Here is a 15,019-nt window from a genome sequence, read left to right on the forward strand (position 1 = left end):
GACTTGTCTGTAGACTATGGGCTTTCTGATATTGGCACGTTTCCTAAGGAGAAGAGTAGGGAGATGGTTGCTTAGTCCATCTGGTGGAAGTCCTGTGTGATAGTTAAATTTGGGATAGTTTTCTAATGTCCAGTCAATAATAGACTGTCTTTGGGATTTTTTGTCTATTCTTGTGGGTTCTTGGATTAATTGGGCACATACATAGAGATTTATTGGAATGGAGGGGTTAGTTGAGTTACATGCTATCCAGTCAGTGTTTAGATCTCCTAGTACAATTGTTTTGTGTGGAAGGTTTTGACTGAGCCACTGAAGAATTTCCTCTATAGTATGGGAGTTATTTCCAGGAGGGATATAGCTACATAGAACGTTAATTTGTTTTTCATTGTTCACAGATAGAGTGGCACCTACGATTTCTGCGTTCTGAAATATGGGGAGGTTTGAAGTGGCTGGAGGTTAAGTGAATTTTTAAAGAAAATGGCAACTCCACCTCCTTTCCTGCCTGTTCTGTCTAACCTTAGAATATTGTATCCTGGTGGGAGAATTTCATTGTTTGAGCCAGGTTTCTGAGATAGTGAGAATATCTGGGGAATGGTGAGAAATTAATGCATGTAAGTCTGGGAGTTTGTTTGAAATACTTCTGGCATTGATATTTATGATCAGTAGGTCTGATTGAGTTTTATTTTTTAGGGTAGTGGAGCAGGGTCCTGGATTTGGGTGAATGTCTCCTGATATAAGGAGTATTGTGCTAAGAATTATTATATGCTTAATTGTGAGTGCTATACTTGTGAAAACTTTAAAAGGGGTTTTCCTATAGTAAGGATTTGGAAGGTGGGTCTTATTGTATATAGTATTATGTTGTCTTTAAATAATGTTGGACAGATAGTAAAGTTGGTATATGTGTTAACAGGTGTTAAAGTATGTGTTGTATGATAGGTGGTATTATCTATGGGGTTTAATGTGTGAATGGATGTAATGTAGGTTAAGGAAGAGAGTGATAGTAGGACGAACGTTACTAGAAGAAACATGTGAGGGTATAGCGGGAAATAGAGGGTGTAAGGCCTTAGGATTGAGAGTAGGTTCTAAGGTATGGTAGTCGTGAGAGGAGTACAAAAGTAGGTGTAATTTCCTGGGGGTGTGGCCAGTAGTAGTAGTAATTGGTGGAGGGAGGTGATCAGGTGACAAGGACCACAAATATATTTGGATGAGAGGCAAAACCAAAACTGTAATAGCCCCTACAATATAATTATAAGAGTGTAATGACAGTGAATATATGTGTATAGTTTGATATGCACAATCTCCCTTAGAGCCAATATGTCCAAAGTGATCCCAGGCCTATTGTATGCCTACTATCAAAATAAATGTAATGAGGTGGATACATGCACACCCTTAGGTGTAAAAGTTCATGTAACTCTATGTTGAAGTCCAATATAATGAAGCCAACAAATGTAAAATTCAAACCATAAACCAAATTAAGATTGTAGAATAAGTTCCAAGACCCATAGACAACATCCAGTAATACAAAAGGGTCTTAACAGGTCCCAGATACACGACCTGTTATTAATCCAGGTCCACTCCAACCAGATGTAATGTTAAACAAAGAAAAAACCTTAGTGTTTGTAATAGTTGGAAAAGAACAAATCCATTTGAGAGGAAAAAAAAAAGTTCAATTATCACCTAAACAGCAAAAAATGCTCCAAATCCATTTAAAGAAACCAGTTCCATTGGAAAAGACAGATCTGTTAACACATACGCACCAGATAATCCACTTGAAAAAAAAAAGATCAATTTTCCCCTAAACATCAAAAAAATGCTCTGAATTCGTTTGAAGAAACCAGTTCCATTTAAAAAGACAGAATAGTTGACAAATAAGCACAGTCCCTAGTCCAAAAAATATGTCTTCAAAGGATCATAGAAGATGTAGAAAAATACCTCTTTAAGGCCCGAATTCAAGGTAGCCACATATTACAGTTACAGATCCGATAACCCTTTCTTCGTCCTTGGGTTACTCTTCATTTTATGATAAATGTGTTCCATTAATCTGCGCTTTAGTTTTGGTTTCGCTCCTTAATTTTTACATTGAAAATTGTTTCACTCTGGAGTTTAGGTTCTTCTTGCATGTGGCGCTTCATTGCTCGTTGCTAATTCCTTATGTTTCTGTAATGGTGTTGCTTTTGGGCATTTTGTGAACCTTTACTGTACTCTTCCCCCATGATGTAGGGACTGTGCTGCCACTAATACCCAATGCCGTCCAGCGGCGTAAAAATGACAGTTAGGAGAGGAAAGCGACTGTCAGTCGTAACAACGGATGAGGCCCCGAGATGGACAGCGGAGGCAATATAAATACAATCCTTTCTCAAGCTATGGAGTTTAAGACTGAAAGGTTCAGTCTTCGGTGTCTTGATTCAGTTGTGAAAAAGCTGTTTCTTCCAATATTTCCGAAAGTTCTCTGTTGCATACCTAAAATCAGAGTCTTAGTAATCAGGCAGATTGAATTTAAAGCAAGACCTGACATTTTCATTAATCAAGCCATCAAAATGCACACGAATGCAGATAAAATGCAAACCAACATAGTAACCAGTTCCATTTAAAAAGACAGAATCGTTGACACATAAGCACAGTCCCTTGTCCAAAAAATACATCTTCAAAGGATCATAGAAGATGTAGAAAAATACCTCTTTAAGGCCCGACTTCAAGGTAGCCACATATTACAGTTACAGTTCAATAACCCTTTCTTCGTTCTTGGGTTACTCTTCATTTTATGATAAATAAAATATGTGTCCTGGTAATATTTGCCAGTTAGTACTTATAAGGTTGTTTTTGAGAATCTTTAACGACTCTGACTGAATCATGTTTCACAGACATACTTGTGGATACATGACGGGCTTTCACAGGAAATGGAGATTCAGAAGCAGAGAATATAAGGTGGTATAGGAATGCCATGTAAGTCTTTTGAAGAGGAGTACAAGGCAAATTAACAAAAAAAAAAGTTAGATTAAAATGTCATCTTTTTAATGGAGTAGTCCAAGTAGTGTGGGAGTAGAACAAACCATAAACTAATTCTGTTAAAACACCACTTACCTAATGAACTAAACTTTTTTCAAATAATAATTCCACAGAAAATTAAAAGCATGTTTATTACTGTGGCAAAGTCCTCCCACATACTCAAGCTACAAAGAGCTTTCTCCCTGCAACCTTTCACTTATTATTGTAATTGATGTCACTCTGTCTTAGGGTAAGACTAATCTTTCCCCACAAACTGAATTTCTTGGAACTTTAGCTCCATTGGTTATGATTTACTACATAACTGACTGTTGTACAGAATGATAAATACCACTAAGAAGTTCTTGTCTTAGTTAAAGTCTTGCGTATGAAAGACTGTAATTTCAATTGCTGGAAGAATAAGTGAAAATTGGATTATGCTGAAGAATGAGATCTTGTGATGATATTAACATGGACTCTGCATTTTGGTCTGAGCAACTAGACCAGTATTCATTATTTGTCTACTGTTGGTTTTTTTTTTTTTGCTTATTCATGCTGTAAAGGGTACTAATAATTTGGCTTTCACATTTCAGAATGTGTCTGTTCTTAATACTACTGCCCACCGATGCAGGGCTGACTTGAATCGGAAACGAGGACATCGAACACCAGTCACCCCACTTGGAAAGGACAAGGATAAACTTGATGGTGATGATTGGCTTTTCAGGGATTCAACAGGTAAGGTGTCACTTTAGAATATTGTAGAGAATAGGAGTGATAACCATCAAGTATGCATGCGCGCACACGCGCGCACACACGCGCGCACACACACACACACACACACACACACACACACACACACACACACACACACACACACACACACAAAATCAGTCCGTGCTATCTCCTTTCTGAACAACATGCATTGCCAAGTTTCTGCTCAGTACTGCTTTGTGTACTTAGATTTAGCTGTTTAATCTGGGATGGGAACGTCAAGGAATAAGTTACTGAAGGAAGTTTGCAGAATGCAAGCAGTGGTTGCACAAGTCTGCAAGCAGATATTTGAGAGTGATCCTTTAGTGTGCAGTGTTAACACAACAGATGTTCTTTGTGTTTCACTGTTGCAGTCATCACATTTGGGTTATCCCTGCCAGGGTAGCCCTTGGCCTGCCCAAATACCAGAGACTTAGTATTTCTTCATCAGTTGCTGTTGCTTGAGGACTGACGTCAGGTCGCCAGTAGCATAAAGTAAGGCAGCCGACACCATTACATCAGTCTTTCTTACCGTGGAGCCCGAAGCAGAAGCAGTTTGCACGGGTTTTTGTCTACCAAATTGAAGTTTTCTAAAGCTAAGTACCCCATTGGGGATCCTTTTTTCTTGCACTAACTGATGTCAGAAAAAGTTAATAATTGTTTTGCCTGTGGAAAACAAATACCACACTGAGACTTCCACTCTTACTGCGTCACTTGTTTAGGCCCAGACCACGATGTCCCTTGTTGTCGTTTCTGTGCTTTGTTCAATGCCAGAACTATCCATCGTTGGGCCCTTATTGTAGCCAGATATTTACACTTACAGTCCTCAAATTCCAATATGGCTTCGCTAAGCATCTGACAGCAGATCTTCTGAAAAAATGTAAAGATAAAGACAGACACAGACTGCACAGGTTCAAACCTACCAGTGACGCTTCTGTTAAGCTAGCCGTCAGTTCTCCGGTCCTCAGTGAGGTGCTTTTGTAGCCCCCGATGCCCACTTCTGTTGATTCGCAGGCCACTACCGAGACCCTTTCGGAGTCCAGTATACCGCACAACTCTTCTTCTACTACGGATCCTGTGGTCTTCTCAACCTTGAATGGGTCCAGAGCCGCTGAGTAGGCACCAGCTACCGATTCTTGACACAAACCGACGTCCTCTTTTGCAACTACCAATGTTCTTCGGGTTTCACTGTGCAGTCATCACATTTGGATTATCTGCCTGCAGGTAGCCCTCAGCTAGCCTGTATACCAGAGTCTTTGGATTTCTGCGTTGGATGCTGTCGCTTCTTCCATGACATCAGGTCATCAGGGGTATAAAACATGCAGCCGACACCATTACATCAGTCTTTCTTGCCATGCGGTGCCCGAAGCAGAAGCAGTTCGCAAGTGCCGGTCGGCCGACTCCTGAAATTTTTGTTTTTGAGTTTCAGACCTGAAGTCTTCAAAAAGATAAGTACCCCATTGGGGATCCTTTTTTCTTGCTCTAACCAATGTCAGAAAAAATTAACAATTGTCTTGCCTGTGGAAAGCAAATACCTCATAGAGATTTTTATTCTTACTGCATCACCTGTTTAGGCCCAGACCATGACGTCCCTCGCTGTTGGTTTTGTGCCTTGTTCAACACCTGAACTATTTGTCTTTGGGCTATTTTTGTAGCTAAATACTTTCTTTCTCAATCCCCGTACTCCAAAATGGCTTTGTTAAGCCATCTGACTACCGATCTTCCAAAAAAACACGTAATGATAAAGACATAGACAGACCGCATAGGTCCAAAACTGCTGACAATGCTTCCGATAAGCTAGTCACCAGTTTGCCCGGTACTCAGTGAGGCACTTTCACAGCCCCTGATACCCGCTACTACAGATTCGCAAGCCTCTACTGAGACCCATTCAGAGTCCAGTATGCTGGGAGATGCTTCTTTGACTATGGAACCTGTGGATGTCTCTATCTTGGATGGGTCTGGAGCCACTGTGCAGGCAATGGCTTCTGAGGGTGTATTCAGGCCTACCGATTTTCATATCAAACCAACGACTCATTTCAAGCTAAGAATACTGAATTTCTCAGGCCTAAAGCTCACACTAAGCCTAGAAAACCGACGACCAAAGCGCATTCTCAGGCCCATATGCCTCAAAAACAATGATTAGAATGGCTGAAGACCTTATTACCTTAATTATGGGAAGCCAACCTTCCCCCTGTAAGAGACCTAGAACTGATTTTCTTTCTGATTCTTCTGATCAGGAATCTGATATCTCTGTTCCTTCTGACTACCAGAATTTACCCTTATCTAGTTATGAGGATTCTGGTGCAGAGGATTCTGTTCCCTCTGCTTCCCCTCCAGAAGATTTTTCTTTTAGTGAAACCTTGCATACCCTTAGGGAGTATTTCCACAGGGAAAGGCAGGATTATTCTCAGTCCAAAAAGACTTAGGAATTTTTAAACCTGGCTCAACACAGGCCTCTAGCTATCCCTCCTATTCTGGAGATTGTAAATGATGCTTTCTTGGAATCCAGCCTTACCCCAGACACTTTGCCTCCAGCTCCCAGGAAACCTGACAGGTACTACAGAGTACCTGACTCTCACAAATTCCTATTCAAGAATCCTATTGTGGATCCAGAGACCATTTCCCAAGGACCAAAATGCATTAAGGCTACTACTGCCAAAAATCCTACCCCTTCTGATAGGGACTCTAGATCTTTAGACAGATGGGGTAATCAGGTATATACTTCTGTTACCTTGGCCATTAGGGCTTTAAATTGCCAGATGTTCTTCATATTTCACTGTTGCAGTTATTACATTTGTGTAATCTGCTGGCAGGTTGCCCTCAGTCGGCCTGAATAAAAAAGTGTTTGGTTCTGCATCGGTTGCTGTCTCCTCTTCCATGACGTCAGGTCATCAGGGTTGTAAAACATGCAGCCGACGTCATTTTATTCAGTCTTTCTTGCCGCACGGTGCCCAAAGCAGAAGCAGTTCGCAAGTGCCAGTCGGCCGACTCCTGAAATTTTCGCATTCAAGTTTCAGAACCGAAGTCTTCAACTAAAGCTAAGTACCCTGTTGGGGAAACTTTTTCTTGCTCCTTACCAATGTCAGTAAAAGTTAATAATTGCATTACTTGTGGGAAGCAAATACCTCATAAGGATTTTAATTTGTACTGTATTCCCTCCTAGGCCCAGATCACAACGTGCCTTGCTGTCAGTTTTGTGCTAAATTTAACGAACGCACTATTAAGCGTCAGTATAGTTTTGCTTCTAAATATTTTGGATCAAGATTTAATTATCCTGAAATGTCATCAGTTAGCAATCCGACTACCGGAGTTCACAAAAAACGCAAAGAAAAAGACAGAGACAGACCGTCGAGGTCCAAAACCGACGACGAAGCTTGTCCTAAGCCTGTCGCCGGTTCGCCAGTACTCAGTGAGGCACTTTTACAGCCCCTGATACCCACTACTTTTGAGTTGCAGGCCACTACCGAGACCCATTCGGAGTCCAGTATGCCGCGAGATTCTCAGAGTATTGAACCCGCGGATGTCTCTCCCTTGGATGGGTCTGGAGCCGCTGAGCAGGCACTGGCTTCTGAGGGTGTTTTCAGGCCTCAACATTTTATTAAACTTTTGCCAGCCTCAAAAACAAGGTCAAAAACATCTTCTATGTCTAAAAAACCGATGCATGAACCACGTGCACAGGCCCCTATGACTAAAAAACAGATGATCAAAATGGCTGGGGACTTAATTACCTTGATCAGGGGTTCCCAAACCCCCCCTGTTAAGAGGCCTAGGCAAGGCACTGATTATGAATCTTCAGATCAGGTTTCCATTTCTTCTGATTCCTCTTCTGATCAGGAATTTTCTATTCTACCCTATGAGGATTCTGATGCAGAGGAATCCATCCCATCTGCATCTCCTCCTGAGGATTACTGTTTTGAAGAGACTTTGCATACTTTAAGGGAACATTTTCACTGGGAGAGTCAGGACTTCTCTGAATCTAAAAAGAGGCTTAGGGATTTCCTTCTTCTTCCTCAGCATAGGCCTTTGGCCATACCCCCTGTATTAGACATTGTTGATGATGTGTTTTCGGAATCAAGCATGGCTCCTGATTCCCTACCTCCGGCTCCTAGTAAGCCAGACAGATTTTATAGGGTTCCTGACTCCCACAAATTTTTCTTCAAAAATCCTGCTGCTGATCCAGAGACTATTTCTCAGGGTCCCAAAGGTGTAAAGGCCTCTACAGCCAAAAATCCTACCCCCTCTGATAGAGATTCCAGGGCACTGGATAGATGGGGAAAGAAGGTTTATACATCTGCTACCTTGGCAATCAGAGCCTTAAACTGCCTGTTTCATATGCTTAAATATCAACAGCATGTTATGGGCTTACTGAAACAGAAAATGATGTTGATTTCTGATTGTGTGGAAAATAAAGAGTTACAGGATTTATTGCATTCAGCAGAATAAGTTGGAAAGCATACTTTGCAATGTGGTTTTGATTCCTTGGAGGCCTCTTGCAGGGCCACATTTACTGGATCTGTGATTAGAAGGGATGCCTGGCTCAAGGAGCAAAATCTGCCTGATCATGTTAAAGCTAAATTGTTGGATGCTCCCTTGCAGCATGATACTCTGTTTGGTAATAAGGCAGAAGAGGTTTTAAAGAAAATGGAAGATGAAGCTAAATTTATGCAAACTGTAAAAGATTTCTTGCAAGTGCAGCCACCCAGGTTTAGTAGGCACTGGCCTACTAAAATTTGGTCCTTTCCTGTGTCCAACAGAGCCACTCAAGGCAAATCCAGGCACTCAAAAGGCTCCAGATACCAATCACAGGGTTCTTACAGGTCAAAGCAATGGGGTGCCTCCACCTCCAAATCTGGAGGAAACAAAGCACCACCCTATAGTAAGCAGTCTTAATGACTTCCCCCTACCATCACCAAGCACTTATCTTTTGGCAGCCCCCTTGGGGGGAAAACTAGCATTTGATGCTCAAAATTGGCATTTAATTACCCAGGACAAGTGGGTATTGAACATAGTATCCCAGGGATGCAGATTTCATTTCCATACTTTGCCAGTTCCAAACGGATGGCCAGATCTGCCACAAAATCAAAGGGCAGAGGCTCAAAAACAAGTTATGTCCCTCATGGATATGGGGGCTATTCAGCCAGTACCAGAAAAGATAAAAGGACAAGGTTTTTATTCAAGACTTTTCCTGGTACCCAGAAAAGACAATTCTTGGCATCCAATACTGGACTTATCGATTTTGAACACGTACCTGGACATTCCAACATTCAAAATTCTGACTTTTCAACAGCCACTGCTATGCTGGGCAGGAACTCTTGGTTAGTGACTCTAGACTTAAAAGAGGCATACCTGCATATCCTAATAAGGGAATCATGCAGAAGATACCTCCACTTCAAGGCAGTTTTTTTTGCATTACCAGATGTTCATCGTGCATATAGCTGCAGTCATAACAGATGGGTTTTCCTGCCGTCAGGCGGGTCCTCGGTCGGCCGAATTCCAAAGTCTAGGTCCGGCGTCGGATGTCGTTGCTTCTTCCCTGACGTCAGTGCGACAGGGGTATAAAAGAACCAGCTGACGCCATTTTCTTCAGTCTTTCTTTCCGCGCGGTGCCCGAAGCAGAAGCAGTTCGCAAGTGCCAGTCGGCCAGCTCCTGAGATTATGAATATTTTTCAACTGAAGACTTCTTGAAAGCTAAGTACCCCGTTGGGGAAACTTTTCTTGCCTCAGACCGATGTCAGACAAAGTTAATAATTGCATTTCATGTGGGAAGCAAATACCGCATAAGTATTTCCATTCCCTCTGTATTCCTTGCTTAGGCCTAGACCACGACGTCTCGGCCTGTCGTTTTTGTGCTACATTCAACAGACGCACTATTAACCATCGGGCGGAGTTCGCCCAACACTATTTTGGCAAAAAGTTTAATTACATTATGTCGTCGGATACTCCGACTCCAGTTTTGAGTAAAAGACGCAAAGATAAGGACCGACATATGAGGTCCGCAACTTCTACCGACACCACGCTAAAGCAGACTACAGGTGCTCCGGTTCTCAGCGAGGCGCCTACACAGCCCCTGACTACCGATGACACTTCATTAGCAGTGTCTTCTGTGCCCGAGGTCGCAGGCTCTTCGGCCCACACCCCGACTACAGATACCGAAGCCACTCTTGGCGGGGAAACTCAGAGTTTAGATAGGCCTGCCTCCTCTCAAGGTGTCTTCAGGCCCTCTTCTTCTTTTTACATTAAGGCTTTCACTAAATCTAAAGCAGCCATGCATAATAAAAAACAAGCTCCACAGGGCCCCACTCAAGGCCCCATGCCTAAAAAGCAGGTGCTCAAAATGGCTGAGGATTTGATTACTCTTATCAGGGGTTCTCAACCCCCCTCAAACAAAAGACCCAGAGTGGAGGAAGAATACCCTTCCTCGGACCAGGCCTCCATTACTTCAGAACATTCTGAGGACCAGGAACATTCATACTCCCCTTTTGAAGATTCTGATGCAGAGGAGTCCATTCCCTCTGTCTCCTCCCCTGAGAATTTCTCTTTTGGGGAAACCTTGCATACCTTGAGGGAACACTTCCACTGGGAAGGCCAAGAGTACTCAGACTCCAAGAAAAGGCTCAGGGATTTTCTCTTGCTCCCTCAGCACAGGCCTCTGGCTATACCTCCTGTCTTGGACATACTAGATGATGTGTATTCAGAGGCCAGCCTTAACCCAGATTCTTTACCTCCAGCTCCAGTCAAGCCTGACAGGTATTACCGGGTTCCTGATTCACACCAATTCCTATACAAAAGTCATGCGGCTGACCCAGAAACTATTTCACAGGGTCCCAAGGGAATTAAGGCCTCCACTGCCAAAAATCCATTACCTTCAGAGAGAGATTCCAGAGCTTTAGAAAGGTGGGGGAAAATGGTATACACCTCGGCCACCTTAACCATGAGGGCATTAAACTGTCAGTTCCATATGTTAAAGTATCAACAGTTTTTGTTATCTCAGTTGAAAAGCAAAATGTCGCAACCTGAACAACCAGACTTGAAGGAGTTGCAGGATTTGTTACATAGTGCAGAGCAAGTGGGTAAACATACCTTGCAATGTGGTTTTGATGCTTTAGAGGCCTCATGTAGAGCTGCTGTTACAGGATCAGTTATACGTAGACATGCTTGGCTCAAAGAGCAAACCTTACCAGATCATGTCAAAGCAAAATTACTAGATGCACCTCTTCAAAAAGATGTATTGTTTGGTGTTAAAGCTGAGGAGGTATTAAAGAAAATGGAGGAAAAGGCAAAATCAATGCAAACAGTGAAAGATTTTCTACAGGTACAACCACCACGTTTCAGTAGAAATTGGCCTTCAAAAAATTGGTCCTTTCCAGCCACGGACAGACCTCAAAGAGGTAGATACAGGCGCCCGAGGGGTAGAGGGCAATCTCAAGGATCATTTAGAGGCAGACAATGGCAAGCACCTACACCAAGAGGTGGTGAGGATAGTTCACAGCCATTCAGAAAGCAGAACAAATGACTTTCCCCTTTGCATGCCAAGCAAGGCTCAAATGGCAGCACCTTTAGGCAGAAAACTGGCATTATTTTCAAAAAAATTGGCATATTGTCACAAAAGACAAATGGATCCTGGACATCATAGACAGAGGCTACAGATTCCACTTTCACACCCTTCCAAAAATGAGAGGCATGCCAAACCTGCCACACAATCAAAGGGCAGAGGCACAAAAACAAATTTCAGATCTCATGGACATGAAATCTATTCAAGAGGTACCTGCACAAGAACAGGGTCTAGGTTTTTATTCCAGACTATTCCTGGTACCAAGGAAGGGCAAAGATTGGAGACCTATTTTGGACCTATCCATCCTAAACACATATTTACTCGTACCAAAATTCAAGATGCTCACATTACAGCAGCTTCTTCCCATGCTGGCAAGGAGTCTTGGCTGGTAACATTGGACCTCAAGGAGGCATACCTGCATGTCCCAATCAGACAAGATTGCAGTAGATACCTCAGATTTCTTGCAGGTTCAACCCATTATCAATTCTCTGCATTGACCTTTGGCTTATCTACTGTGCCCAGAGTGTTCACGAAATGCCTGGCATCAATAATTGCCTTCTGCAGACTTCAAGGGATACAAATATACCCATATTTGGACAACTGCCTGATCCAAGCGGACAGCAAGCACATACTTCTGAAACACCTGGCATTTGTAATAATGTTGTTGAATTCTCTGGGATACACAGTCAACAAAAAGAAATCAAGACTAATACCCTCTCAAACAATAATTTTTGTGGGTGCCAGCTTGAATACAAACACCCAGATGGCCTACCTCACGCCAGAGAAACAAGGGCAACTAACTCAATACTTCAGAAAACTGGCAACTCTCACCAGGCTGACTGCAAGGAAAATACTGCAGGCTCTGGGATTCATGGCATCTTGCATCCTGCTAATCCCCATGTGCAAAGCTACATATGAGGAAACTTCAATGGTACCTAAAAAACTTATGGTCTCAACACAGCCACAGTTTGGAAACAATTATACCACTGATTCCATGTCTTCAAAAGGAATTTCTATGGTGGGCTCAAGCATGCCAAAGAAACATAAGTCTCCCATTCTGCAAGCCTCAAGCAAATCAAGTCATCACAACAGACGCCTCGGACTACGCTTGGGGGGCGCACATGACAGATCGGTGCATTCAGGGCAAATAGTCACAAAAAGAAAAGCACCTACACATCAATCAAAAGGAAATGCTAGCAGTAATAAATGCTATTATGGCTTTCAAAGACCTACTGCATCCAGGCCAGCTATTTGTAAGGACAGACAACACCACAGTGATGTGGTACATAAACAAACAGGGAGGAACCCATTCATATCCCCTATGCAGGCTAGCTATGTCTCTATGGAACATGGCTCTGGAATTACAAATCCAAATTCAAGCACAGTTCCTGCCAGGCAAGGAAAACATGTTGGCAGACAACCTGAACAGAAATATGACAGATCCACATGAATGGAAGTTGCATCCTCAAGTCTTTGCAAAGATAATTCAAGCATGGGGAAGGCCAGACATAGATCTCTTTGCCACCCACAGGAATTACCAATTGACAAAATTCTGCTCAAGGACATTTCATCCACAGGCCTGGAAAGTGGACGCACTCTCTTTCAGTTGGACAACAATAACAGTTTATGCCTTTCCACCTCTTCCTCTGCTGCCCAAAGTTCTATTACAAGCCAGAGCAGACAGACCAAAGATGATTCTCATTGCTCCAGAATGGCCAAGACAACACTGGTACCCACTCCTGAGGAGCCTGACGCATTCCCCACCATGGATCCTGCCTCTAATGCCTCTTCTACTGACTCAGTACAACTTCAAAACTCTTCACAGTCAGCTGAAAACACTCAATCTAGCCGCATGGAGGATTCCTTAAATTCACAACAGACCCTACTCTCCAAGGAGGTGCAGGATGTCATTTTGGAGGCCAGAAGGCGGTCTACTAGAAAAGCCTACTCCGCAAAATGGAAACGGTTTTGTGCCTGGAATCAGAAAAAGGGTCATAATCCTGGAATACTGAATTTACCTCAAATATTACAGTACCTAGCTGAGATGCTAAACAGTGGACTTTCATTCTCCTCCATCAAAATCCATGCCTCAGCCATTTCTGCAGAATACAACACTGATCCTCCTTTATTCTCTCACCCTCTCTTAAGACAGTTCCTCAGAGGGGCTAAGAATATAAAACCCCCAAGGAAGCAACCAGTACCTGCTTGGGACCTCAATTTCATTCTAGAAAAACTGACCCTGCCTCCTTTTGAGCCAGCTGCTTCAACAGAACTGCAGTATTTGTCATGGAAAACAGCCTTCCTTCTGGCTATCACCTCAGCTCACAGGGTTTTGGAACTACAAGCCCTCATGGCTGTGCAGCCTTTCATTATTTTCCATCAGGACAGAGTTTCCTTACGAACCAATCCTTCCTTTATGCCAAAGGTAGTATCCAGGGTGGCCTTGAATCAGGCTATTCACTTACCTACCTTTTACCCTAATCCACAAAACAAAGGGGAGAGATTACTACATTCCTTGAACATTCACAGACAGCTCCGTTATTACTTGGACAGAACAAAGCCTTTCAGAAAATCAGAGCAACTCTTTGTGTCCTATGCTACAGGTGCTCAAGGGAAGCCTATTTCCAAACAGACAATCTCAAAATGGATAGCCCACTGTATACGCTTTTGTTACTCTTTTCATGGTAAACCTGTACCTACAGGCATCAGATCTCTCTCCACAAGGGCCATAGCTACCTCTGCATCTTTCCTCAGGGGGGTTCCTACCAAAAATATTTTGGAAGCAGCCACTTGGAGTTCTATACATACTTTCTCCAAGCACTATCACCTACCATTATACTCCAAATCTAGAGCGGGCTTTGCCACTGCAGTCCTGCAGGGCATTCTGGCTCCTCTTAGTGCCTACCACCCCTTTTTTAGCTTTGGGATTCTACCCATCTGTTATGACTGCAGCTGTATGCACGATGAACATAGTACAGTTTTGTACCTACCATAAATGTAGATGTTCGAGTGCTAATACAGCTGCAGTCCAGGTTTGCCCCCCTCCTTCCCCTCTTGGAACAGGCCTAATGGCCAACACCCCCTCATACAACTTCATTGGGGTATTCTTTTATGGTGTATTTGCTTGCAACTACTGTTTTTTGATTATATTGCATTGCATTATTACATAAATTTATGTTTTGCCTTCCTTCTGGGGGCACCTGACATCTGGGGCAAGAAAAACTGAAGAAAATGGTGTCGGCTGGTTCTTTTATACCCCTGTCACACTGACGTCAGGGAAGAAGCAACGACATCCGACGCTGGACCTAGACTTTGGAATTCGGCCGACCGAGGACCCGCCTGACGGCAGGAAAACCCATCTGTTATGACTGCAGCTGTATTAGCACTCGAACATCTACATTTATGGTAGGTACAAAACTGTACTTTCTCTGCATTGCCCTTTGGCTTATCTGCTGCACCCAGGGTCTTTACAAAGTGCCTGGTACCAGTAATTGCATTCTGCAGACAAAGAAGCATACAAATTTATCCTTATCTGGACAACTGTCTCATTCAAGCAAAGGACAACTACACTCTTCTTCAACATCAAGCGTTTGTAAAAAGACTTCTAATATGCCTAGGGTACACAATAAATGAAAAGATATCCCAACAGTACCCTCTCAAATAATTACATTTCTGGGTGCAAGCTTGAATACAACTGCCCAGATGGCTTACCTTACACCAGACAAACAAAGGCAACTG

The 15,019-nt window shown here is 42.9% G+C and overlaps 1 protein-coding gene across 1 annotated transcript in view; it reads left to right on the forward strand.

The window, feature by feature from the left end:
• The window catches only part of LOC122811979, a 1,339,201-nt gene that overhangs the window by 1,225,640 nt on the left and 98,542 nt on the right, over window positions 1–15,019 (forward strand). Inside the window, exon 8 of the mRNA XM_044084179.1 lies at window positions 3,573–3,714. Within this exon, the coding sequence (XP_043940114.1) occupies window positions 3,573–3,714 (142 nt within the window). The remainder of the gene's footprint in view (window positions 1–3,572; window positions 3,715–15,019) is intronic.

Source organism: Protopterus annectens, chromosome 9.part0, assembly GCF_019279795.1.
Source record: "Protopterus annectens isolate FY-2018-M chromosome 9.part0, PAN1.0, whole genome shotgun sequence".
In the NCBI taxonomy this organism is placed as follows: domain Eukaryota; kingdom Metazoa; phylum Chordata; order Ceratodontiformes; family Protopteridae; genus Protopterus; species Protopterus annectens.